The 27,001-nt window shown below is 40.7% G+C and overlaps 1 protein-coding gene across 1 annotated transcript; it reads right to left on the reverse strand.

The window, feature by feature from the left end:
* Positions 1–5: 5 nt before the first annotated feature.
* Positions 6–25,151, reverse strand: LOC309693184 (vasoactive intestinal polypeptide receptor-like). Its single transcript, XM_082512198.1, has 13 exons — positions 24,912–25,151; positions 21,531–21,624; positions 20,444–20,557; positions 11,842–11,948; positions 11,669–11,766; positions 10,439–10,565; positions 5,516–5,669; positions 4,155–4,215; positions 3,639–3,705; positions 3,466–3,557; positions 3,115–3,244; positions 2,517–2,558; positions 6–2,400 (listed from the first exon to the last, which is right to left on the reverse strand). The coding sequence occupies exons 1-13, from the start codon at positions 24,969–24,971 to the stop codon at positions 2,209–2,211; spliced, it is 1,338 nt and encodes a 445-aa protein (XP_082368324.1). The 5' UTR covers positions 24,972–25,151; the 3' UTR covers positions 6–2,208.
* Between the last annotated feature and the right edge of the window lie 1,850 nt (positions 25,152–27,001).

A 27,001-nucleotide genomic window follows, 5' to 3' on the forward strand; every position in this document is an offset into this window, starting at 1 on the left:
CGTCCTCACAGTGCAAATGATTTTATTCAACTTCATTAAACATTTTGTTCAATAACGTATTTACATGGCAACACAAGAGAGACACTGTCAACTTTACACTGACAGTAAGCAAATATCACGAGTAAGGAAGTACTTTCAAATGTAAACACTTATTTCCAGTTGACACCTGAGCACTAAAGAGCATCACCGTAAAACTCACAAGAAACCAACTCTTTATCCACATCACTAGCTCCCTGTCTGAGGTACTTTTAGGTTAGCTTTACCTCAGTTTCAGTTTACAACACACACACACACCACAAAAACTGGAACTAAAATAAGCACCAGCATGACTCTGACGGAATCTGACGCCGAACATGTAAGCGTACAAAACTATTCTGCAGAAAATGCGTGGGCAATGTAAACGTGACGCCAACAATTGTGATGTCTTTTAGCTTTATAAATTGTCAGTGAGCTCCAAAGCCAGGCAGGCGGTGCTCAGCGCTAGCATTTATGTAAACGTGCTCCCCGTAACAGCAGGTGAAATGTTTACCGTGTTAGTCTCAAATCTCTCAATTAGCACTAAACAGAAACGACAGCTGAAGCTATAAGTGTTGCCTATAATTGGCCACAAATTAACTAATTTGGCAAAATAAATACTTTGACCTGATTATGAAGAACGCTGAGTAATCATGTTGTTACAACCTGAGGGAAACGTGAATGTCTCAACTAATTTTGATGTACAAGGGGTGATTTTGTTTTTCTAAAACTCCTCGCTCATTTACATTGTATTAATCTCTGTTTTAATACATTATTAGGACCGTAGTCAGCTGAGTGGCAGGTCGGTGCCAACAAACTCTCTGCCAGGCCTCACCTCAGCTCATTCAAGTCACTGAAGTGGACGTCTACACCGTGTCTGTGCTGTTGCACAAAGTTCTACCAGATAGTCCAAGAAGTTTCGGTGTATGATATCCTGTTATTATATTTGTATGCCTAACATTCATTTTTATGCATCTCTCTGTGTTATGCATCCACGCGTTTTACAAATGCAACTTGCTAGCAAAGCTTGCTTGCATTAGTTAATAATCCTTGTGTAAATATGGTCACTTCTACCTTCAAAAACCCAACATTGCAACAGCCACAGTTAAAGTTGACACTTCAGAACAGGAGTTCACCAACCCACAGGCGATGTCACGGTGGCCCCCTCCATCTTTTATATACAGACTATTGTGTGGGACCAGTGGGAAAAGTCTGGGATCCGTGAGCATGCCGATTCATGTTGTAAGTAACAAGATATTTTACAGCTAATGAAAACTTTGACCTGCTTGTCTCACTAGAGAAATAAAATAGATGAATACATTTAAAATAAATGCAGCGGAATAAACTATCCATGCAATCCAGTTAATGGAAGTAAGTTGTTGTTACTGCGTATTTATTTACAGTCTTGTAAGTTGTGGATTAATAGAATACAGCTGGTCCATCTGTTATCTGACTGCGCACTCAGACAAAAACTAAAAGCCTCTGTAATCTGAACTGAATTTCACAAGCAGAAGATTCAGTCTCTCCTCTGGAATGTTAGCTGGCAGTAATTCAGCAGAGTATCCCCTGAATAAAACTGTCATAGGCAGCATTAGGAACCTCCATTGCACTGCCTGTGCTTTAGATTCACAGCAGCCTGACACAGTCAATAAAGCTGCTTCCATTGTTCCCTTAAGCAACATGGGCCATTAGTGGTTGGAGACCTCCTCTGTCACACACCCTTTTGATAAACATCTTGCAGCTTGTCTCTGGTGTTATTGGTCAGAGGACATTGAATTCACTTCAGTGTCCATGAGGGTTAAGAAGAGCTTTCTCTTTGCACGTTACTGTCATTATTGTTACACTGAGGACCAACTTTTTATAACTTGCCTGTAGCCTTTTCCAGTTCCAGATATCAACAAAGCACTAATATGCAGTATGAGCCCATCTGTACATATTTCCACATGACATTGGCTTTCATACAAATATCAGAAACCAGATTGTTGGTGCAGACCTCCCTAACCAAAGGCCTCTCATTACAGCGGTTTTACCTTTCAATTCTGGCAAGAAAAATTCAGTCTCACTCAATTTTTGACAGGCAATCGCTAAAAATACTCAGTAACCAATATCGATCCTGTGGCAACAGCGTATGCGAGCCACACATTCAGTGCCTAAGGATTTAAATCAAAGAGCGACAGTAACTTTAACTGGATATCAGATGGACGAGAGGCGCTCCTGACACGCAGATGTCCGGCGTGTTGTGGGGCTGCATTTGGTCATCATGGTGATCTGGGTGCTGAAGTTGTTGCCGTTGCTGCCCATGGAGGGCTGCTGGTACTTAGTATCAGCACCCAGAAACCTCTGCAGCATCCACCTGCGCCACTTACGCTTAATCTCCGACTGCACCTGCAGGACAAGCAGAGAGGTAGACAAACAGAACGAGGAGCATCGTTAAGCAGGCATGAAACACAGGATTTAGCTAATTTATCCCAGAGAGCTTTTTTTTGTTAGAATTTACTCACCTCTCCATTTAGAAAGCAGTACAAGACAGCAACCACAAAACCCTGTTGAAGAGATGGGAAAAAACATACACGCACACACTCCGCCCTGTAAGAGCTGTTGTTGCACATAAATATAAGTATGATCGCACAGCTGGGGAAACACTCAAAATACTTGCGTATGAATAATGATGGTAAAATGACGACCAACTTCAGGCTCAGACAGCAAGTTTATCATCCAGATCCCCTGGGAAATGTTCCCAGGAGATATCACTTTGAACTACAACGGTTATAAATTGAGAAAAACTTTCCATTGCACAGCTTCCATCACTGCACTTTGCTCTCAGAGTTTACTTTCAATTTAATGCTCAGCAAACGAGCAAACTCGTTATTCAAGCGTACAAAGTTAAACATGTCAGCAAAACCAAGCATTCATTTGCTCCATCTGACAAACTATCTTCATAAAACTTTGCAATCAAATGAAAGGATGTCCACTTGCGGCAGCGGTTTCGTCTAAAACACAATATTTCAAGCATAAAAGCCGCACATTCATCTATAAGTAGTGCTGCCTGCTTCTGTGCACCATTTGGAAAGTGTTGCAGACTTAATGCAGGGACGTTACCTGAAATGACCCGAGAATAAGATCGAACACCATCCTCACTTGTGGGTGAATGTCATCGGGGATGAAAGCAAAAATAATGTAGTTTATGCCAAAGAGAGGAATCAACAACAGAGTTGATTTAGCCAGTCTCCTAAAAACATGAGATGGGAGGAAAAAAAAGTAAAGAGAAAGCTCATGTTCAGCCGTGTTAAGGTCCACAAAGGCCAGAGTCGAGTATCTGTCACTGTGCAAGAGCTTAGTCAAAATAAAAACCTAACAGCAGCAAAATTAATTAAATTAGCATCACCTGATAAGAAATGACTGCAACCTGCACTATGATCAAGATGCTGACATTTTGCACTGAATACCTACGAGTATTGATTGGACTCCTTTCTTCCAATGTCTGGGCAATTCATCTTCTGCCGTAAAATCCGGATGATACAAATGAAGAGGAAAAAGTTCACCTGCCACGAAAGTAGCAGACTGGTTAATTTTGCATTAAGCTGAGATTGGAATGTTACTCACAAAGAGCTGCACTGACTCACAAGTATGGTGATTAAAATGGGGGTTTTGATGATCCACCAAGGGCCGTCATCAATGGTCTCCCAGCATCTGACAGGAAAAAAGGAAATGCAAACAAGAAGTTCTCAATAAGAGATCATAAAAAAACATCACTGGACTGTAAATAGAGGCAGCAAAATTGCTCCGAAGACCAGCTGTTAATCTTTGTAATGGATGAAAGAAGAGGAGCTTTGACTTTTCATGAAGACTTCTTAAAGAAATTACATGAAAGCTGACTAAGAGTTTGTTCATACCAAATATTGAAAATCATTACAATGATACAAACTCTGGTTTCTTCTTATATTTCCATGGATGTATGCACGCTTCAAAAAGTCGCTGCACTTATTTTCAGAGCAAAATCTAAAGTATGGCTCAAGGCTTTTGCACAGAACTGTAATTCTAATATCTGCATCAGTATTGGCTAAGACTTTCACAATCAGTGCATCCCAAATGATAACTTCACTTTAATCAACAAGAAAACATGATGAAGATGAACTCACCCAGGGTGATCTAAAAAAGCCTTCGTTATCGCCCACGCTGAGATAAAGATGGTCGGAGCCCCTGCAGACAAATTACAACACAAACAGAATTACCTCTAAGTTATTTCAACATTAAAATGATCTCTGTTTCTCAGAGAGAAATGATCAGCTCTGTGATTTATTTTATAGATTATTTTATATACTTATTTATTTATCTGTACCACATTTGGGCATGAGCACACTGTTAATCTTATGAATGTGTTTACAGCTGAAGCAATATTGCTTTTTAGCTATGCTTGTATATAGTATTTTATTTTATTCTATTCTGTACAGTTGTGTACTGTATTTATTCTTATTGTATTCAAATTTTTGCCTCATAACTTTTGCACTGTCCACTTCCTGCTGTGACAAAACAAATTTCCCACGTGTGGGACTAATAAAGGTTATCTTATCTTATCTTATCTTATCATTCTTAACACGACTCATGTGTGCTCTGTGCCAATACTGATTCATCCTGGGTATCTGTGGGAAAGGCTTGTTTCCATTTTCCTGCTTGCAGACACAACATTTCAAGCCTATTTCTAGATTTATTTCACTGTGAAGGGAAAATAAATATTGTTGAATATATACGTCAAAGGCAACTGAAGGATCAAAAGGTAAAATATTTTCAGATTTTAACTGAAAATAAGATGAAACTCCTCAAAGGTTCCACCTAGCAACTTTTTTATGAATATATGAATTTTGATGAAAGCAGGGACCAAATTGCTGTTGAAATTGAAATATAGCAGTTCAGGTCTACTTGTTTGATCTCTAAGTTCAGCAAAGAATTTAATTTATTTATATGTTACGTTTGCCATACATACATAAAGCTATTTGCCTTCCAAAAGCATTGCTGGACTCTTTGACTGAATTCTAACAATGAGGACGGGTGCCAGCCGCCTGCTGCTGCTAAACTAAGGAAAACTCATTCATGTGCAGATTGAAAGTTCAGTATTTCTCTGAAGCAGCTGCATGTATTAAACCTCTTTTACATAAAATAATATATACTCCAGTTCCCTCCCATAGTCCCATGATATGCATGTTAGGGTAACTGATGAGTCTAAGTTGGCTGCAAGTATGAAAGTGTGAATGATTTCTGTCTTGGCCCTGTGAAGGCCCAACTACCAGTCCAGGAAGTATCCAGCCTCTTGCCTTATGCCAGCTGCAATAGGCTTCAGGACAGATCCAGTGGTTGTAGTAAAGACTAATGAAGGCATTCAGGTTGCCTGATGGCTGCACTGACACTACAGACAAATGGACACATCCGATCCCCTTGCAAATGAGATTCTGAGAGTGACCTGTAAGCCTACTCATCAATAACTGGCATGAGAGCTAACACTTACCCCACCCAATGAGGATGTACCACCAGAAGTACTTTCTCTCAGAGAAGAAGGACACAGCTAACAAAGCATGAAGATAGAGGCCCTCCACAAGCAGCCAGAAGTAACTGGCCATGACCCCGTAGTGGAACAAAACCATCACTGCCTTGCATCCCACCTAAAAAACATTAACATGTTATTGGCTTTACCAGAAATGTGCAAATGAATGTAGATACATATATAAATCTATTTCCATTTAAATGATTCAAAAGGTTACTTGAGGACGTTTTTAGCAAACTAATCCCAAGGGCACAAAAAATAGCAATTAAAGGTCAATACACATGTGCTATCTTGTAGTTGGGCTGATTATACTGACAGAGTATTTGACCATTTAGATCTGTAATCTGCAGTAAATGTAACTGAAACCCAAGTTTAAAGCTCCTTGCTGCAATATTAGGAGAAACCACACTGACCCACTGCAATGTCTGCACCATAACTTAAAACTCCAAATGGGAAAATGTTTTCAGGCAAATATTGTTATTGAGTTAAACAGAACTAGAAGAAGCCTAAAATTCCACTCTCACTATCAAGACGGCCTAAAGTTGTTAATCAGCTGAGCTAAGCAAACAACTTAAGGTTAGAGAGCAGGAGCAGGACAGACGGAACAACTGACGGAAAAAGTGTGGACTTTATACCAGTTTTTAAATTGTGTTGATAGGCCACGTAAAACCAGAGTTATGATAAAAATATGCAATGTTTGGTTTTTTCCTGAATACTGTCGTTGTTTATATTTACTGCAGGAAGAAACGGTAAAAACAGCATTTTATAAGGAAAACGCTTGAAAGCACTCTCCGCCTATGAGCAAAAACAAAACCAAAAAAACCCCCACTCTTTCCTATTGGTGGAAAAATGTACCATGTCGACCAATCAAAAAATGATATGGCAACATGGCATTTTGTTGTTTAGGAAGGGGGGAGTTTTAGGAGTGACGGCGGTGTTTTGAGATGTGAGAGATTTGCGACGTTTAGCGCAAATCTTGTGTAGTTAGTGTGTAGTCAGTGTGTAGTGTAGTCAATAGTTTTGTTGTGTGTGTCAGAACAATGAGGCGACTGCTGAGTGTTACAGCAGTGATACATCTCCTGTTGTCAGGCCTGCAGGTATCAGGCTGTTGTTCTCCTTTATCTCATAGTGGACAGAAATTATTTTTGGAGTGGCACAAATAATTTGTGTGGCATCAAATTTGATGCAGAACAGCTGATTGTTCTGAAAATAGTTTGAAATGTTTATTTTTTAAAAATTGCCTTGACTGCATTTTTAGGTAAACAGCTGCAAAACACTTTGTTTGCATAACTCAGTTACTTTTTTGAAGAAGTAACTATATAATTAATTGCCCAACATTTGTCATTATTTACTGTATTTTGCAGACAGAGAGTTACAGGACTCTCTCTCAGACTCATTCTCATAATACTGGTCAGAGCTTTATTTTAAAAAAAGAAAAGAAAAAAAGAAAGTTTTGTTTTCAAGATTTTCTTTTGTTTTTTTTTTATTTTCATTGTAAGTGGGCTAAAGCAGGTAATTAAAAGTAGTCTAACATAAATGTAAATGCTGTAATTTGATTATTTTAATAAACCATGTAACTTGGATGGATTCGATGCTGGCGTGACCACAGTGCACACGTCTAATGTTGCTCACAGTGGTCCAAGGGACCGCTCAGGAGGTTTGTGTGTTTGCTCAGACACATGAAAAATTAGAGGGAACATTGGTTATACCTCACAACATAAAGCACTTTCAGCTAATGATTGTGAATTGCAGCTATTGCTAAAAGCATATAATTGAGCAGGTGGCAGAGTGGAGTACCCACACAAGAAAGATGACATCACAACAAGATTTGTAAGCCGATCCATAATGTGTTAGATTAGCTTTTGAGACGAATAAACAGGAAGCACACGTGGGTGCCTGGACCATTATTTCCAAAAGTCTCAGTTTTGTCCTGCTGCATGCACACTTGAACAAGGTTTCAAAACTAAAACCAGCATTGTTTGCAGAAGTGTCCTAAGATGCTTGTATTAGATATCAAGTTTAAAATAAATCCTTTTTACTGTGGAATTTGCCTTATTGTACAGCAGCAACATATGGTTCAATTCTGATGGCATTATTTACTTAACTTTTCGTTCATATCACGTTAAACACGGCTGCAGAGATGTATTTTTTACCTAAAACATTCACACTTTAAAGGTATATCCAGAGGAAATGCATTGACCTTTAAAAAGATGAGGACAACATAACAGACTAGACATTTTAAACTAGCCAGGCCAGTTTTAGTCCCCGTGGGCCAAGCTAAAAAAATTATAGGATTTGTTTTCTTGTTCAGAACAATGTGAATATTTAACATATTTAACAGACAAAGTACTGTCAGTGTAAAACATTACACAGAACCAGCCTCTCTAACGCTGTCAGGGAGCTTCTGTTCCACTAACATCAGGGTCATTCTCACTTATCTAAGATAAACAATCACACTTGATACACATTAAATGCATATGTTTGCAACTTAGTTTTATTTCAGTGTTATCAAACTATACTGTTGTTCTATTATTTTTCCATGTTCTTCATTGTTATCAAATGTAACATTGCTTGGTACTCTCTGTCCTGCTGGGTTGACGTTATTGGCCCACTCTTCTGTGCAACATTGCTTCAGTTCATTGAAGTTTGCAGGCATTCATTTATGCACAGCTCTCTTAAGGTCCCAGTAGTGCTGTCAGGGTCCTTATACACTGGTAGGATCACGAGAGGATGGGGATTAGTAATCTTTGGTTTCACCCTGGTTTATAACCATGTTTCGGTTTCTGTTTTGCATTTGTAGCTCTCTAGTTCTTCTGGGTTTGTGATTTCTAGTTCTTAGATTTAGTTCTGCCCTCGGGTTTATTCTCTTGTTCCCCAGTCAGTCATGTGTCTGAGTGTACGTGTCGTATTTTCTGTTTTATTTTCATAGTCTGTGTCCTACGTCAGTGTATCTAGTTTTGCCTTCCCTCGGATGGATGACTGAGAACCTTCACAGACATCTTCCCTCGTCTCATTATGTCTGATTTGCTCCAGCTGTGTTTTTTTCCTGCTCTCCATCCTCTCGTGATCCTCCTGTGTATTTTAGTCCTCAGTCTTCCCCTTCTTGTTGTCACGTCGTTAACCTTCACACACCTCCTCAGTGCTGTGCGTTTCCTCTGTGTTCCTAGTCTCCGTAGCTCCTGATTTCTAGTTTAGGTTTCTTGTTTTCCAGTTCCTTGAGTCCTGAGTTTGTTAGCTCTAGTTATTATGCTTCGCTTTTTGTTTTCTGTATTCGAGATTTTTCCCAGGAATAAAGCTGCGCGTTAAGTTTAACCCTCCGTCTGTGAGTCCTGCATTTGGGTCCTCCTTCCTGCCTGCCCCACAGCACTAACCATGACAAGTGCATTTCAGTCAGGTTGAGATCTGAACTGTAATTATTGAAACCTTTTCTTTTTCTGCTATTCTGTTGTAGATTTGTTGCTCTGCTTGGGATCATCATCCTGTTACATGGTCCAGTTTCAGCCAGGCTTCGGCTGTTGGCCTCACATCTGAGTCTAGAATACTTTGGCATACAGAGGAGTTCATGGTTGACTCACAGGTCCTGTGGCTGCAAAGCGAGCCGAAATCATAATGCTTCCTCCACCGTGCTTGACAGTTGGTTTTTAAAAGAAAGAGGCTTTGTCCTGACAATACTTACAAACCCTGGTTCAGTCCTTTTCTAAATATACTGTCATGAACTTTAACATTTAACACACTAACTGAGGTCTATTGAGTTTAAAATGTAGCCCTTGGATTTTTTGCAGTTTCTGAGCATTGAACAGTCTACCTATCCATGTAATTCCTTCCTTAATTGGAAGCAGTAAGGGTGTAGTTAATTTTTCACACACTGCATCTTGCATTTTGGTTTAAATTGTATTTAATATGTCATGTTTCATATTTCTTCTTAGGTTGTATTTTAAGACCTTCTAAAGACCAGGTTTTTATAATGTCCTGAAATGACATAATTTAAACAGGACATATTTTCAATTTATCAGGTCTGTCTATAGTTAGTTATCCACATAAATGAAGTGGTGACACAACATTTGATTTGTTTCCAGGGTTAGATTAAAACTAGGAATGTGTGTTCTTGCAACTCTCTGTGTTATTTTGCACGAGGTTTTCCGCTTTCACCCCAACTGTATTTTTACAAGCTAAGCAGTGCGCCTTACACCAAGTAAACAAAAGTTTACTCCTTTTGTTTTTGCTTTTTCACTGAGGAGTTTAGAAATCTGTGAGATATTTAGCAGCTGTGTTTAGGTCAGGGCAGCCGGTGTACCCTGAAGGAGAAATGTCTAAACTCAGCCATTAAGCAACAGCACTTAGTGATATAGTAAAGCGGGTGATTTATAGCGAGTTGATCCAGTCCTCTCTGGTAATAAAGTGGCAAGAAAGCAGCACTAACATTGGTGACTTGATCAATCACATAAGAGGGAGCAATGCCACATCTAGGAGCTTATCTAAATACTTAACTTATCAGTTATGACGTTGTGGCATGTTGTGGTAATAAAGTCAATACAGCACTCTGAATGTGATTTATTGACAAAGCTGTCTGTAGTTCAGGCTTAATGTTCAAGTTCAGGCTTAATGTTTGGCAAACAGGAACTCTCACAACATCCTGGTGCACAGATGAAAAGGGAAACATCATTTTAAGAGCAGAAGTGCCTCGGCAAACACTGCTACACCCAGAACGCTGAGTAAACTTTGAGACAAAGCATTAAAGTCAGAGTGGGAAAGCGGCTGCTGAGCAACGATGCCGAACTTCAGTTAGGCAGAGAGGGAAATCAATTCGCGCAACCAGTTCAATAATAGAAAAATCATCCTGCAGAGCTTTCAGCAGCAAAGAGAAAGGACGGTGAACGGCGTACTCACAGATGCTTGGCAATCTGTCTCGCCGACTTCGTACAGAACCACGTCCTTGATGAAAACAGTCACAGCTTTCAGTATGAAAGACACAAACAGATGCATGTGGATGTAGTTTCTTGTGCACTGCAGCTTCCTGAAGAAGAATACAAATACACAGAAAATGAACAGGCAAAGTACTCCTAATGCATCCCGACTGGTTACAATGAATGAGCTCCTCATGTGTCTCGGAAATCATCAGAAAAAAAGCGTGTATCAAGAGAATATGCACTAGAAACTTCACTGACTTAGTTCAGATGAGCACAGAACAGATGTGCGTTTCAGCTCAGGACAGCAGCCATTCTAAGCACTTAGTGTACACGATTATCGCCTTGTAATTTCCTACCACCGTGCTCTGCTGTGCTGCTATCTAAATGTCACAATTCATTTAAACCCTGCAATTGTCATGAAAGGCTTTCTGCATGTCTCCCACTTTGGATGTAGCTTTTTCAGGGACATAATATTTATCAGGGATGCGGAGCAAGGAAACAAACAAGAACAAATCGGTGTGTAGGGGGAGAGAAGCAGGGGGTGCTGAGAAAATGTCACTAATGTAAATTCTCTCTTTTGCCTGCTTTCAAACAAATACCTTCCCCGTGACACGATGACCTGGGGTGAGTTGCGTAAACGCAGCAGGACAGTTGAGCTGCGATGAAGTATCGCTCAGCTGCATGAACGCCACATCTGCACCCCGACATAAACAGCAGGCGCTGCCAACATCCTGCGTCTCCGCTCCAGGATGCAAACCCGATCACATGTCAAAAAACCCAAAGAGTAAACACAGCGCTTGCTGTTTAGCCCGCGACACACAAACAGCCTGAAATGCAAGCACAGCCAGCTGATGTTTATTAGACGCTACACACACTTGCCACTTAAACCTGTTCTAATGATCTACGCCAACAATCACTCACATGCGTTTTTCTCCACGACCTTGTGACCTTAAGGTCAGGACAGAGCATACAGTGAATAACAGATGCTCATCTAAGTGATCTGACTTCACGGTTTGACTTGGTGACTGCTTGCACCCACCCACATTTGGACGACTTCTCCCACTTAATCCAGTTACATTGCTGTTTAAAAAGACTGTAAGACCTCAATAAAATGCAGGAAATGAGAGATCGACGGGGTTTTCTTGCTTTAATAGGTGTTTGATTGTCTTTATGTGGGAACATTAAGCAGTGTTACGATGGATCACCTTACCGGAAGAGACACAATATGACGATAGCAACTGTCAGAGAGATGAGCGACACGCTGTGACCGATGGTGTATCCCACTTTGATGGCGTGGAAGAATACCTCCTGTAACAATACGTTTCAGTACACAGGTCATCAGGTGTGGGACATTTCACTTAAAGTTCCAGTTGCCACACTTACTTCATGGCTATCCATGGTGGTGTTGGGATTATATCCACAGTCTGCTATGTAGGAGTCCATGCTGACTGAGGTCCAACCATCCGCAGTGCAGGTCTTTGACAGGTTACCTAATGAGAAAAGGGACAGAGGAACAACACTGGAAATTATTGATATTTCTTTACGCCGCTCTTCCTGCTATCCTTTAACAGTACAATAAAGTGCTTGTTGAGATGGGAGTTGTAAGAGCTGCAGGGCAGACATACCACTGCATTTAATTAAAACATGCTGAGACTCATGTCTCCCTGGAATACACCCAAATAATCAAAGGAAACAGAATGAATGACTGAAGAGGCTCAGCCGCCCAACTGGCTCAGAGATGCTGAGGCAATTCCCATGTGCACTTGTTTCCATCTGTTTCTTAATTATGTGAAGGCTGTACACACAAACACCAGGTGGCCATCAGTCAAGCAGGGATATTTTGGTCTGTTCTGCCCACAGAGGGCAGAGGTGAAAGGTGCATTTAGACTGACAATTAAAAAACTGCATGACCAAAATACAGTGTTGCAGATTTGCGGTAACAAAAGATAGAACTTTTTAAAATTAAGTGTAGAGTCAAACTTGTGAGAACAATGAAGTAAATGAAATTACAGCAAGAGCTTTTTGGGTTAAAGCTGAGTCCAGTAGTTGTCCGGAGTAGCGTACAGCAGGCCAGAGATTTTCTGTATTGGAAGTGCTGAAGATTAGATATGTCTGTAGACATAGATATGTATGTCCTGCTCTACAGGAGAATGGAGCTTAGCTTCGTCACTGCGAGCCTCCAAACATCAAACCTATTTGAGCCTAAACAGAAACACATGAAAGGCAGTCCTGCTTGTGTATTAATCACCAGAGGATGTGGTATAAAACAGATGAAAGAGGCAAAAGTGTGGGCCATAGTCAGGGGTTAAAGTGGGCCTGCATTTTTATATGTTTGTTTTATTATTATTATTATTTTTGGCACAACACTGGAACAACTGCAGGTGTCCATAAGTTATGTTTGTGGTACTTCAGCATCTAGCTAGCCCCACAGAAGTGATCTTTTTTAATTCTCAGGTAATTTCAAATCCAACGCTGCTATCAGCTCAACAAACATCAGCAAACACATAAACTGTTTGTGTGCAGTTTGTCTCACAGTGTGTTGCTAGCTAAAGGTCCAGTATTCCTGTGCTGTATTTTACAGGGAGAGAAAAGAAAGAGCTAACTTCACTCAGAGATGGAGACAGATAAGAAAGACAGAACAGGAAAGGAAGAAGAGGGGCTAAAGATAAGGACTGATCAGTGGTGTTTGATAAACTGGAAATTTAAAGCTTACATGTAAGTTCTCACATTTTTAAATCAGATATCTGGTCTGTACACATGACATTACGTTTTTTCATATTGTGAAACCTGCTGCAAAACAAACTGACGTAGACTCGCTGTGTTATTTAAAGGTTGCATGAAAATCCTCTGCAGAATAAACAGGTTAGTTTGCTGTGAGGGGTTTAAAGTAAAGAACAGTGTGTGACTGGTGCACAGTGGCTGTGGTTTCATGGTCAGAGTTAGGTTACATAAAGTGCAGCAGAGATGAATCTGAAGTTAAGCTGATGATGCTGAGATTCATTCAGCGAATTTCACCTTCATACCAATTTTATACCTTCTAGAAAAAAAGACAGAATACACACTGTACTGTCAGTGTCGAGGATGGAAATCAGCCAAGACAACTCATAAAACATCTGCTGACATCCAGTTGAAGCAGCAGATCAGCTGATCACAGCCTGTACACTAAGAAAATCTACTGGAGCTCCCAATAGAAATTATTGTGATTTATGATTCTTTTCCCCACACTGAGGCAACTGATTTCAGGGTTCCCCACATGCTGAATCCTCCCATTTAACCTCTTTCATGTTTAGAGGCAACGTCACCCTCTACAATGTAAGAAACACAAAATAGAGCTGTTTTTTCATTTTCTTTCTTTTTCTCTGCTCATGTTCTACTTACCTGATTCAAGCTTTATTAGAATTCAAATTTAGACTGGAATAAAGTTTATATTCACATCTACTAATATTATTTTATTTTTACAATGATAGAGCACAAGGTTCAGATAGTGTTGCACAAAAATAAGTGGTAGAAATGTTCTTCAAGGAGCTACTTTTCACTTTCTTACTGTGAGTACGTTTAAGAGGCTTTCTGGAGTATTTTTAACACTAGTATCTGTACTTCTACGTAAGTATAGAAAGTCTATACTTTTGCAAATCTGCTTAGCTGAGTGCAGGACCCTGCACAGATAAGTGGAGCTCTGTACAGTACAGGTCAGACCTCAGTGCTAGGCAGATTACAGCAGAAAGTTTCTATTTCCGAAGTTTTGTGGAAAAACAAAAGCAAAAACAATTGAAAAGGCCTCTTTTTGGGTCCTATTTACGTCCTCTACACTTGTTGCATATGTAATAGAAAGGCAGAATATGTGGCATATGATACAGAGAGGATTTAGATTTTTACAGTGTGACGAAAGCTAGAAATGGATCCATGAACTAATTAGACCTGAAAACTCATGTCCCTCCCTTCATGAGCGTCTAATCTTGAAGCATGGATTGACTGCTCTGTGCTTTTTGTTCAGTCTCTTATTATGTCATACTTCTTTCCTCATCTCCCTTCCTACCAGTAAAGAATGGAAGCTCCGTGATCTGGTGACAAATTAATCCACGTCCTGAATGCTGCTGTGGAAATCAACATGTAGGACATTCCACACATTGCGTAATCGTATCACTCCGCAGCCGCTATCAAATCAGCACCGAGTTGGGAAATGACCAACAAGCCAAAGTCTTAGAATGTATTTGGCACCAAAATTTGGTTCGCTCACAAATACCTGAGCAGCATAATGCAGAGAAGATGGAGGCTTAGCTTCCTCAAACAACATGACAAGACACAAAGGCGAAGCTGAGCCCCTGCTGTTTCAGCCCATGCCACCACTGGATTTAGCCTGTTTGAGGGATTGCCAGAAGAATGCTTTCATCATTCCCCAAAACATGACTGCAAGGATTTTCAGTGTTCAAGCTCATCACCCCATAATCATTTTTATTTTCTTTTTACTTCTTGGCTTTTCCCTCCAGTATTGTACAGTCAAAGCCTTATCCTATCTAAGTATATCCAAATGTTTGATCCATAGTATTATTATAAATCAACTTCATGTCAAATTCACATTGCAGCATGTAGGTGAACCTGTTGACAGCTGGGCACTCTGTCATTCTCAGCCTGTAGAGAGGGTGAGCGCTATTAAAAGAGATGAATGGCTGCATGTTTGTGTTAGATCTGCTAGGTAAAGAGTTCATGAGAATGGCAACTCTGTCTCAACTAAATTTATGACCCCGAATCTCTATGGCGCCATGTTTCGCAATGCTTGTTTTTGTGTGTGAGGCTTATAAAATGAATAGCTCGGGATGTGTCAATACCTTCAGTCTTTTGCAACGATTCTCAGGAGTGAGGTTAAATTAGACTTCATGACATTCTGTGAAACACGCTTACAAAGAAGAATGTATGCATCGTGTGTCTGTAACCTGCCGAGGCCTTAAAGAGCTTTCGACAACTAAATAACAGGAAAAATACACAGTGGTTCAATGACGTAAACTTTTTTTTTCCTGCTTTCTTGCACAGAAAGTGATGCACGTTCATCATCACTTCAGTAGTCCTTCTTTCATGACCTGAATGTAGACCAGGTTTAACCATCAGACACCTGTGCTGATAAGGTGATTTGCTGCATAATTGATATGGTCCACATCAATGCAGCACAACACTGCACAGAGGGGGCTGTTGATCCTGTAAACCTCCTGACATGTCTGTGAAATATGCCTCCTCTGACTTCAACCCCACAGATCCAGTGATTCTTCATCTGCCCCGTCTTTTCCCTGGAGTGCTATCCGCTCTCATATCATACTATCTCCCATCTGGGCCACATAACAGCTTCCCACACAACCTTTCTTCCCCTTACTGAGTGTTCATGTAGCTGATATTTACTCGATGGTACAAAATGTTCTAATGTACTCTGCATATTCCGCAAGTACTGGCTAGATTACAGCTATAGGACCTCCTTTCCAGGTTCAGTATATGATACAAGCAGTGTTTTCATTAACAAGTACGAGTGCAGGTGCGCTACACCTGTGGCAGCTCGTTTATTTTGCTCTCCACCTTTTTTAAATGTCAGGTGTTATATATATATATTTACAGTATATGCAGCTGCTGACAGGGTAAGACTTTTGGCACACCCATCAAATATTAGCAAACATACCTCAACGTCTGTTCCAGACTGTTGGACAACATTTCAGGAAACCTGCAATTCAACCCGGAGATGGTAGCAAGACATCGCACGCCATTATCCGGTTATAGAACCGGATAATGGCTCTGGGGTTAAATGTGGGCGTAGCAAATATGCTGTACTGAAAAGTGTCCTGTACATTCCCAAAGACAAGCAGTGCACATAGAACAGAGCTGAGACTATGTACCATTATGAAAGTGGGTAATACATGGGTGGATTCATACGTGTTGTTCAGTCTGGATTTTCATTATTTGATCCTGTTGACCAAAACAATTCACTTTTATGATATTATTATTACATCTATACATCTATCTATACAAAATATCCAAAAGTGCTATTAGTCAAATTCATCTTTAATTAACGACTGAAGTGCACTCGGAGCAGGGGAGTCAGGATATTATGGGTAGTACTAACATGATATCAAATTTGAATTTTCAAATATTATGTTTACTGGTGTAGACTGACCATGCATAACATTATGAGCACTGATATCATCATTCATAAAGTGAATAACACTGGTCATCTATTCTTCGTGGCTCCTGTTAGTAGGTGGGATATATTAGGGAGCAAGAGAACATTTTGTCCTCAAATCGTAAGGATTTGAGTGAGTTTGACAAGGGCCAGATTATGATGGCTAGACGACTGAACGTCAGAACATCTCCAAAAGTGCAGCTCTTGTGAGGTGTTCCTGGTCTGCGGTGGTTAGTCTCTTTCACAAGTGGTCCAAGGAAGAAACAGTGGTGAACCTGCGACAGGGTCATGGATGACCAAGGGTTATTGATGCACGTGGGGACAACAGATGACCTACGGAAGCTCAGACTGCCCAAAAAGTTTATGTTGGTTATGATAGAAAGGTGTCAGAATACACAGACATCAGTCGTTGTGTATAGGCTGTAAACTGCCAACAATGGCCACGCGAGCACCACAACTGGACCATGGAGCAATGGAAGAAGGTGACCTTAACTGAATAACTTTCTTTTACATCACGTGGATGACTGATACGTGTGTGTTGCTTACCTGGAGAACACCTGGAACCAGGATGAATTATGGGAAGAAGGCAAGCCAGCAGATGCAGTATGATGGTTTGGGCAATGTTCTGCTGGGAAACTTTGGGTCCTGACATCCATGTGGATGTTACTTTGACACGTACTACCTATCAAACCATTGTTGGAGACCATGTGCACCCTTTCATGGAAACTGTATCCCCTGATAGCTGTGGCTGAAAGCAGAAATGGTTCAGGAATGGTTTGATGAGCACAACATGTTTGAGGTGTTGACTTGGCCAGATCTCAATCCAAACTAGCATCTTTGGGAGGCGCTGGACAAACAAGTCTGATCCATGGAGGCTCCAGCTCACAACTTACAGGACTTAAAGGATCTGTTGCTAACGTCGATGGTTCAGGGTTGTTTTGGCAGCATAAGGGGGACCAACACAATACTAGACCGGTGGTCATAATGTTATGTCTGATCGGTGTATAGCGTCTCCTTTAGTGCTACAACTCGGCCACTATGTTCAAAATATAGAAGGGAGAGGTTTATTCATATGTTTTCACTGTCTTATCAGCAGCAGGAGCTGAGCTAACGGACCAACCACAACTTTACAAACACGAATAAATCAAGAAAATATTATTTTTGAAAACAAACAGCTCAAACATGCAGCTTTGTTGTCACCACCAATAAATATTACACAAAGCGTGGTAAATTTAGCCACTGCAAACTTCTTCTTTTTTTATGATTAGCATAGCTTTATAAAGAGCCACACCTGGGATTTTACAGCTATGGCTGTTTGTACCTGATACATTTCTCAAGGCTCCAATTTTAAATTAAAGCCCCTTTGCCAGTCAACTACAAATAAACATCTCCATCAACTCTTACTTCGTGATTAACTGAGGAGACGCTACGTGGCGATTATTGACAAATGGAGATGTTGAGGAAACTCGAAGGGGTACATTCCCAGGAACTACTGTACAGACATGGTGCAATTCAGCCAGAAAATTCCCAGGATAGTGTTTTCCTTTACAGATAATTAGCACAACTTCCCTGTTAGGCTTTCACCAAATAAAGAACAAATAACCAGTGTGGCTCTTTAATGAGTGTATGGCGTCTACATGGGAAGTTGTTATCTTGTTTCCTGCTACTGTTTTGAATTTTATTGTATTATTTATGATATTCAAGATGTGGTGGTAGAAAAGATAAGAGATTGTAGGGCCAAAATAGCATCATGAGTATGAGCCACTAGGACACGCCATAATTTCTATTTCTGGTCTCAGATATGGAGCGTGATGATACTGGCACAGGCTCAATAGCAGGGATATTTGGAACAATAAAAACAAAATGGAAGTTAAGGAGGGATCGAGATGAGCAGCACGCCAGCATCTCTCTGATTCATTTTAATATCCCATGCTTAACTCATGTTTCCATGAATACACATTTAATTTCAGGTTAATCTCAGACTCATGGATACAGACATAAAAAAGAAAAATGGCATTACAAGGCTTAGTAATCATGTGATGTACTATTTATAGGCTTTTTAAGACTGAAATTGTTTTTATTATCTTGAATGTGGCATGTTTGCCAAACTACATTAAAATTCTCAGATAGATTTGTTATTTTTTAGAGACTTTAAAGCATCTTAGCAACTAGGTGACTATTCACAGGCCACTTTATTAGATACACCTTGCTAGTACCAGGCCGGACCCCCTTTTCCCTTCAGAACTGCTTTAATTGTCAGTGGCACAAGCTGAACAAGATGCTGGGAACATTCCTCAGTGATTTTGGTCCATATTGACACCATAGCTGCTCGTGCATGACATGAATCTTCTGTTCACCTACATTACCTACTATTGATTGACATGTAGTAATGGTGGAGGGCATTTTAATACAGTGAATTCACTGTCATGTTCAAGAAACCAGTTTGAAATGATCTGAGCTTTGTGACGAGCCAAGAAAATGTCCTCCATCCCACTGTACCATCGCCAGCCTGAACTGTTGACTTGCATGTTGTCTTCACCAAATTCTGACCCTGCCATCTGAATGCTGCAGCAAAAATCAAAGCTTTATCAGACCAGGCAACATTTTTCCAATCTTCTGTTGTCCAATTTTTTTCAAGCCTGTGCAAAGTGTAGTCTCAGTTTCCTGTTCTTAGCTGACAGAAGTGGCACCGGGTCTTCTCCTGCTTTAGCCCATCTGCTTTCCAGAGCGGCAATTTGTGCTTTCTGAGATTCTCATATGCACACCTTGGTTACAACAATAGTGCCATGGTGGTGGGGTGGAAAGCACTGTTCTCTCACAGAAAGGAGGTCAAAAGTTAAAAGCCACTAGCCTCTTGGGGCCTTTCTGTGTGTACCTGCAAGGATACTTTCTGGCTTCCTCCCACAGCCCCAAAACATGGTAGTTTAGTTGGAGATTCTAAATTACAATCAAGAACATTAAGAGTAAACTGGATGAGATGAAGGCAAATTATTCTTTAGCCTGAGGCTACTCTGACAACAGCCAGAAATACAAAACATAAAGGCTTTGAAATTCAAAATTGGTCAACAGGTTTGTGGCCCTGTAACATCAACCACTGCAATAAAGATCATTGACATATTACTACGTTATACACAAAGTTAGCGAATGATAGCAAACCATTGCATTCTGCAGATACTGAGTTCTGTTTCCGTCTGCATGACGAAAGTAAAACCAATATTTTCTGTCCTCTGAGCTTGATTTTGGTCTCCTGCAATTCTGGGGGAAATTTCCTCGGACTGTTTCTACGTTCTGCTACTGGGGACTGAATGGATGATAAATCTGTGCATTCATTTGCTACAGGTAACGTTTTTACTTTTATGACTTGATATTAGATTTGTTGTTTATATCAAAAGATGACTTAGAGCAGCTTTAACTCTGCTTGTAAATATTTTTTAAGTCACAGATATATTTAAGAAATCACTGAGGTGCATGTTCAGTGTTGTCCGTCTGTCTGTCTGCAAGATTACTCATCCATGAAGCTTGATGGGGAGGTGAAGCAAGTATAAAGAAACTGCCCTTTAATTTAGTGCTGATGCTGATACCTTTGCAAAAATGGGCATTTTGAGACCTTCTATAATTTCTCTATGTATTTACCAATAGGTGTCAGTGACTTTCCACCACAAATGTATGGATTCTACCATGTGCTTTCACTTTTTCTAGTCAAATAACTAAATACTAACTTATTACTGTAACCTTCTAAGAGTAAAATTAACTAATGTGCTTTTTCTCTTCTAACTCTCTTTAAAACACACACCTATATGCAACGTATATTGCAAGCTTGATTCTTACGTTCGCGATCATCCTCGGAGTGAAAGAAGAGAAATTTGGGGCAAAGGATGGTTACCACCTCTCCCACATCAGCACTGGGCCAGCAGGTGATTTTGTCCCAGATCCTACTGCAACCTAGAGAGAGACAAAGAAGGAGAGGGACCAAAAACAAGCATGTTACCTAAACTCACATGCCCAAAGATAGAGAGAAACTTAATTTTGCTCACATTTTGCTCAGTGTTTCACACATGAATCCCCTCAAGTGGGAAACAGCAGCCTGTTTAAGGTGAAGGCGGAGCACTGGCGTTCCCATGGCAGCCAATACGTGTGAGTTTAGGTCAGCTGGCATTACAGCCATGCTGGGCCCATAACAGCAGATGACCTGAGTTAACATGCTGTCACGATGACTAATAAAAAAGCTCTGTGCCCTTCGTTACACGCTGTTATTTGAATTCAACAGATCTCCGTGTCTTTCCACAGTGTGTATCCTCCCGGGATGCACAATCGGCTCACGCCACTTTCACAGCGCACCTGCTCAACAGTTTGTCGCAATGAAAAATCTCCTTACCAGGGTACATTTGCACGATTACCCTGAGGATCTGACAACATTTAAACCTATTGCAAATTTAAATTAAAAACATAATGAGAGTTTAATTACTTTTGCATTGCTTGGAAACAAACAGAGTCCCATAATGCCTCCAACAGTGTTTCAGTCACTCACAGAGGCTCTATGAAACACAACTATCTTCATGTACACACTGTGTATAATGTGCTGCAAAAAAACAAAAGCATAAAAAAACTACAGATCAGGTGAGCTTCACTGTTGCACTGTAAAAGCATTTGTTAATAGCATTTCTTTTAAATGAAAAACGGGATCAGTTTTCTCTGTAACTGAATCTGCATATGTGACAAGGGGCTGACATTAGGTGGAAAACAGTGTTCAATCATGCAAGGTGTAAATCTAAAGCCAGACGGGAGGCTTGGACAGCTTTTGTTGTCTTTGGAGTTCACTGTGTCACTTCAATCAGAGCTCACTTGTATCATTAGTGAATTAAGATGAGACAGAATAAGTAGCTCGTAGTAAACACATACGAAGCATCTGACATACCTGTTGTTCTGTTTTCAATCTGAGCCTCGCATATGATCCTCTCCTTATCGATTTCATTCATCATGTCGCACATCTGTGTGGCCACTGCAAACACCTGTGAAGAGAGTATTTGCATGTATTTTACATACTTCTCTTTGGCCAGTGGTCGCCTTTTAAAAAGTGTTAGCAGCACTGACAGGGTGCAGGTGCATGCAAAAAAAACTTCGGCACCATTTGACAAATCGTTAATCTTTAAAGGAAATGTTGTTGCAAAGTTTTTTTTCATGAACTTCAAAAAGTGAATCTTTAACTTTGACGCGTGAGATGACCCGTTCCATTATATCCCTCATTCCTCATGATGTACTGGGAATTATGAAGTGATTCGGTGTGAAATATGAGGATTTACCATTGGGACGTATACAGACCATCTGCAGGAGCAGAAGATTTACTGCTCTTACTTGGATATATGAGTCTCCTCTCTATCGCATTAATCAGTCGGTATTCTGTGGCTATTGTTAGCCATGAAATGAGCCCATAGGACTCCAGTTTCTCTCCATACAGAAGATGACTTCCTCATTTAGATTATGATTTATCTTGCACCTGCAGGCTCTGCAGCATCACTTCACCCATGATTAGGGTTGCCAACCGTCCCTTAAAAAACGGAATCGTCCCGTATTTAGAAACAAAAGTACACGTCCCGTATTGAGCTAATAAGGGACGCACTTTGTCCCGTAATACAGTGAGAATCAAAAGTAGTCTATAAATGTTAATGGAATTAACGCTTTGTTTGAAAACATAATTCCCAGCCCCTCTCCTGCTTTGTGACCAATGAGCTGACAGCACACTTATGACAATTCGAGTATGACAATTCAGATTACCGTTCATCTCATTGGTCGAGGAAAGGTCGCTTGCGGAGAAAATACCGGAAGACAACAGATGACCACAACAACAAGCATGGCCAACAGGGAAACAAACGCCGACACTGCGGTGCACGTCTCGGATGACAGTACACCTAAAGCTGGGCAGACACTGTGCGATTTTTTTCAGTCACGTTATTCAGCTCTTGCTCAAACTGCACGATTGACTCGCAGGGGTTAGAAGTTTGCAGGTCACGATGCAGGTCTCACACTATACGGCCCGATGCTCTGATGCGACCTGAGTGCTCACACTGTGCCAACATAACATGAAGGTTATAACAGAAAATCTGTCGCTCGCTCTCTCTGTCTTTCACTCACACAGACACACCACCATCAACTTTGCTAAATTGCTAATGAAAAACATGATCAGGCAGCTGTGATTGAGCAGCAGTGTAAATCCAACTATTTTCACGGTTGTTGTGGTCGTGATAATTTTGTGATGCCACATCGAAAAGGCTCGGATGAACTTTCCAAAGTTCTACAAGTGCCTCCATCACTTGTGTCCAGATCACACGCTGCACAGCCGTGCTGCGCCGTCTTTTTCACCGATGTTTACGTGTTTGCGCGTGAGCAGTGTGAGCGGCTGTGGTGACACCCTCACGAGCGATTGATGATCGGGAGCTGGTCGTGAGGTGTTAATCGCTTCTCGTTACCCCACGTATACTACACGATGCACGATGAAGGCCAAAATCGGGCCGATCACCAAATCGGTCGCACGACTCAAAAATCGGCTCAAAATGGGCCAAAAATCGCACAGTGTAAGCCCAGCGTTAGAGCAGCAATGTTTGATCACTCAGAGAAAGAAAAAAAAAGGCTGCAAAAGTACAGGGAGGAATGGGAAAAGGAAAACACCTGGCTGGGAAAGTGCACGATAACACCTATAAAGCGCACTGCACTGTGTGCCGGCGCACTTTTTCCATAGGCATGCTTCTAATGGTGGGCACAAGAAGAACATGAGGGGCGTGAAAGCTCGGGGAACCCTTAACCAATTTTTTGTCCACCAGGCCACGGCAGAAGCAGATATGGTATGTAAACACTGGTTTGTTGTTTAAACCCTCTGGTTAAGGTTAATATGGGCATGTGCGGTGAATATCAGCGCTATGTGGCCAGAAGTGTGATAATATAATTTATTTTGTGTAATAAACAACTGCAAGGATAGATGATTACAACAAATAGATGAATAATACATAAAAGTAATACATAGATGAATAATGATGATGAGTTAAGGTGCGTAATCATGGGAACAAGCGGGTTTACAAACAGGAGCAGCTGATTAGCTTTAGAAAAGCTGAAATAATACCTCAACTGAAGCCAATTGTACTAAATGCACTATATGTGCACTGTTACAAGAATATTTTTCGTTCTATTGCTTTCTATTAATTTATATAATTTTAAGTTAAGCAGGACAGAGTTCTTTTAAAGAAAGATTTACTTATATTCTCAAAAGTTAAGCATGACAGGCTTCTGTTTAAGAAAGAGACCTGTTTTACTGTGTTAATGTTGTCATTTTGAGCTAAAAATAAATGGCTAAATGATCATTTGTTTCCCATATGGTCATATCACAAAGAATATGCATCTGCTTAAATCAAATTCAAGTCAAATGGTTAAAAAATAATTTCACACACACAAAAAAAGAGCTACCACACTGGGAAGGGTGAAGACAACTGGGTTGCCCGGCCCTGGCCACGAGGTGTCCCTTATTTATTTTTCAGGGAGTTGGCAACCCTACCCATGATGATGGCCAGACAACAGGTTGTCATTAACCAATCAGTGCAGCCTTAAGCAAGTTGGAAAGAGGGAAACTTTCACCAGCCTAATCATCGTTCTTATTATCAAACTCATGTGCTAAAGAGCCCAACAGTCTGTGAGTTTGCACAGATGATGATGTGCAGGTGTTCTATTGTAGGGGATTTTATCTAAATTCCAGTATGATTCATACATGCTTCTCTACATTAGACAGTTTGAAGAGAATCGTGGTGAGGACCAGAGAGGCTGCAGAGGCAGACAAATGGGGCCGTTACCATGGTGTCCTGAAGGGAAACCAAGTTCATTGTTTCGCCTGGTAATGCATCTTAACCTTGGTCATAAAAGGACAATGAATGTCCCTCAATAACGATCCCAGTCAAGGACCACCGTTTTGTTTGCTGCTGAAAAGAGAAACCTGGAGCGAAGAACTATCTGAACTTGAACTTCGTTCCAAAAATTTAGGTTTAAAAAGAAAAAAAAAATAAACCCTTAAAAAAACACCCAAATTAGTCCCGTCATCCACACATGCTAAACGGAATTAAGTTGCACACGGGGGCACAGCGGTGCGCCCTGCATCCACACCTCTGGAGGACCGCATGCGTATCAGCCCTAAACCCGTTTGCTGGCTTATCGCAGTGACCTGCGTGGTCAAGCTTACGCTGCTAAATCAGGCAATCTTGACAGCGAGCCCAAGATCAGGTCATGAGAAAAGTCAAGTTTTTAAGCGGAGTGTACTCACGGGTTCCAGCAACACGCAGGAGAACAGGAGGAAAATGCCATTTGAAAATCCCACCAACATATCCAGTGAAATATATAAACCATTAAAAAATAGTTTTAGGAAGAAAAAAAATTGGTGACAGTACAATGAGAATCCGTCCCAGGACTGCAAGAGTGCACCGGCTGGTTTTGTGCGGTCTTGCGCTCTGAGCGGCGTGAACTGCTCCGCTCCTGAAGTCTCCCTCCTCCTCCTCCTCCTCCTGCTCCCCCACCCCCTCCCACACAGGATTTACCTTGAACAGCCAACGAGTAACCAATGAAACATCACCTGTGAACGTCAGTACACGAGGGCGTTGACGCCTACAAAGAAAAAAGATTCAATTTACTGTATTTGTCGATTCAAATGAAGAAAACAATAAAAGTACTTTTAAACTGTGGCTGAACTCTCAATGCTACCGTAAAAACGGGATATGACAGAAAGAGCTTTATCCCACTTAAGAACTGTAGACTTTTGAGAGACTTGTACTTTAGTTGTATTTATATTTTTGTTTTGTCTTTTAGACTATGTCATACAGATTGGGGGCAGTCAGGGGCTGTCATTATTTAGCAGGAAGATTTTGTCAGAGGTGGGGATCCCATAGAAACTGCATCCATGGAGAAGTTAAAATACAGCAGCTTGCGTAGTACTGAATGTTTTCCTTCTGCTCTCATGATTTTTATTATTTATTTATTTTTTGCATAAACTAACTAACCTGACCTTTAGGGCATCGCCAGCTGGAGGGATGGCAAAGAACTGGTAGAACTACTGTAGCAGGTGAATCCAGGCAATTTGAAACTCATATATATTTTCCACATTGCACAAGTCACAGTGACAGAGCTGCACAAAAGGATCTGTAAGGACCAATAAACAAGACTCACCAGCCTGTAATCTAACTCTGACCAAACTTAACAGCAGTTAAAATTGTGTTGCATGCTTGTAGCTTTCAAAGTGTTTCCTCTGACTTTAGTAAAGTAAGAGAGCTGCATGCAATTACCCATGTTGCATGGTTGCAGTTACTTCATTAATTATTAATGACCATTAATTATTTCCAGCATGAAGACAAAAATTAGCATATCAAAAACCAGTGCCTCCATACTTTGTTGTCATGTTTGAAAGCGGGTTTCCAACCACAACCAGCATCTTCCATTAACTTGTTTTTAACTCGATGGAGTTTGGTTGTGGTAGTTTTGAGAAAGTAAAGGATAGTAACTGATAGTCCATCAAAAATGAATAGTAAAATTATTGTCATTAAGGTGACTAACAACAATGTGACACAGTCATAGAATGGGTCACTAGTTTCACTGCATTAGGACGTCACATCTGTAGCCCAACTAAGGACATGCTAGAGTCATCCACCCATCCATCCAATCATCCATCCAATCATCCATCCATCTTCTCCTGTTTATCCAATTCAGGGACCTGAAGCTTGTCCCATGGGACGAGTGGAAGGGGCAATTCTGCACTGTCACCGCTCTATCATAGGTCACTTTAGAACCATCCATGCTTGTTTTCTTAAAAAAACAAACAGAAGAGCATAAAGACATTCACATGACCTCTTTATTTACACACATAAAAATGATTTTGTTAGTTCCTGGAAATGAAGCCTGTCATAGCCGGCACACTGTTCCTAGATAAGATTCAGTAAACAGTCAAAGAATAGAGCTCATATGCATGTGAATGTGATTACAGCATGCTGTATTGAATGCCCTCAAAGGATTGTAGATGAACGGTGCAGACTGAAAACATGAAGAATACTCACTGCTGGTATCAAAACCAGAGACCAAGGCCTTACTTTAAATGTGCAGACTCTTCCAGTGGCACCACATGCTTTGGAAGAAAAAGCAACATTTTGGGGCTTTTGAGTTCTGATAGGTAAGGCCTGTGGAATTTTAGAGACGATAGAAAGCTTTTTTGATTTTGAGCCTTTGGTGTTTATCAGGTTTGGGCTACGTCAGAAGCTGTGTACAGTCATGTTGCTAAACAGAAAGCTTTTCAGATAGCTCATTTGTCAGAAATGTGATGAATTATTAATACCTCTCTCATCGTAGTGACAAGTGGTTTCATTAGAGCAG

The sequence above is a fragment of the Aulonocara stuartgranti genome (assembly GCF_965226115.1).
Source record: "Aulonocara stuartgranti genome assembly, chromosome: 18".
Lineage (NCBI taxonomy): Eukaryota > Metazoa > Chordata > Actinopteri > Cichliformes > Cichlidae > Aulonocara > Aulonocara stuartgranti.

Excerpts from the sequence above, each read along its gene's own strand:
- LOC309693184 (XM_082512198.1), bottom strand. The coding sequence starts at position 24,971 with ATGTTGGTGGGATTTTCAAATGGCATTTTCCTCCTGTTCTCCTGCGTG. Across the intron at positions 20,558-21,530 it reads GATTGAAAACAGAACAACAG|GTTGCAGTAGGATCTGGGAC; the intron begins GTATGTCAGATG and ends GTCTCTCTCTAG. Across the intron at positions 5,670-10,438 it reads AGACAGATTGCCAAGCATCT|GTGGGATGCAAGGCAGTGAT; the intron begins GTGAGTACGCCG and ends AATGTTTTTTAG.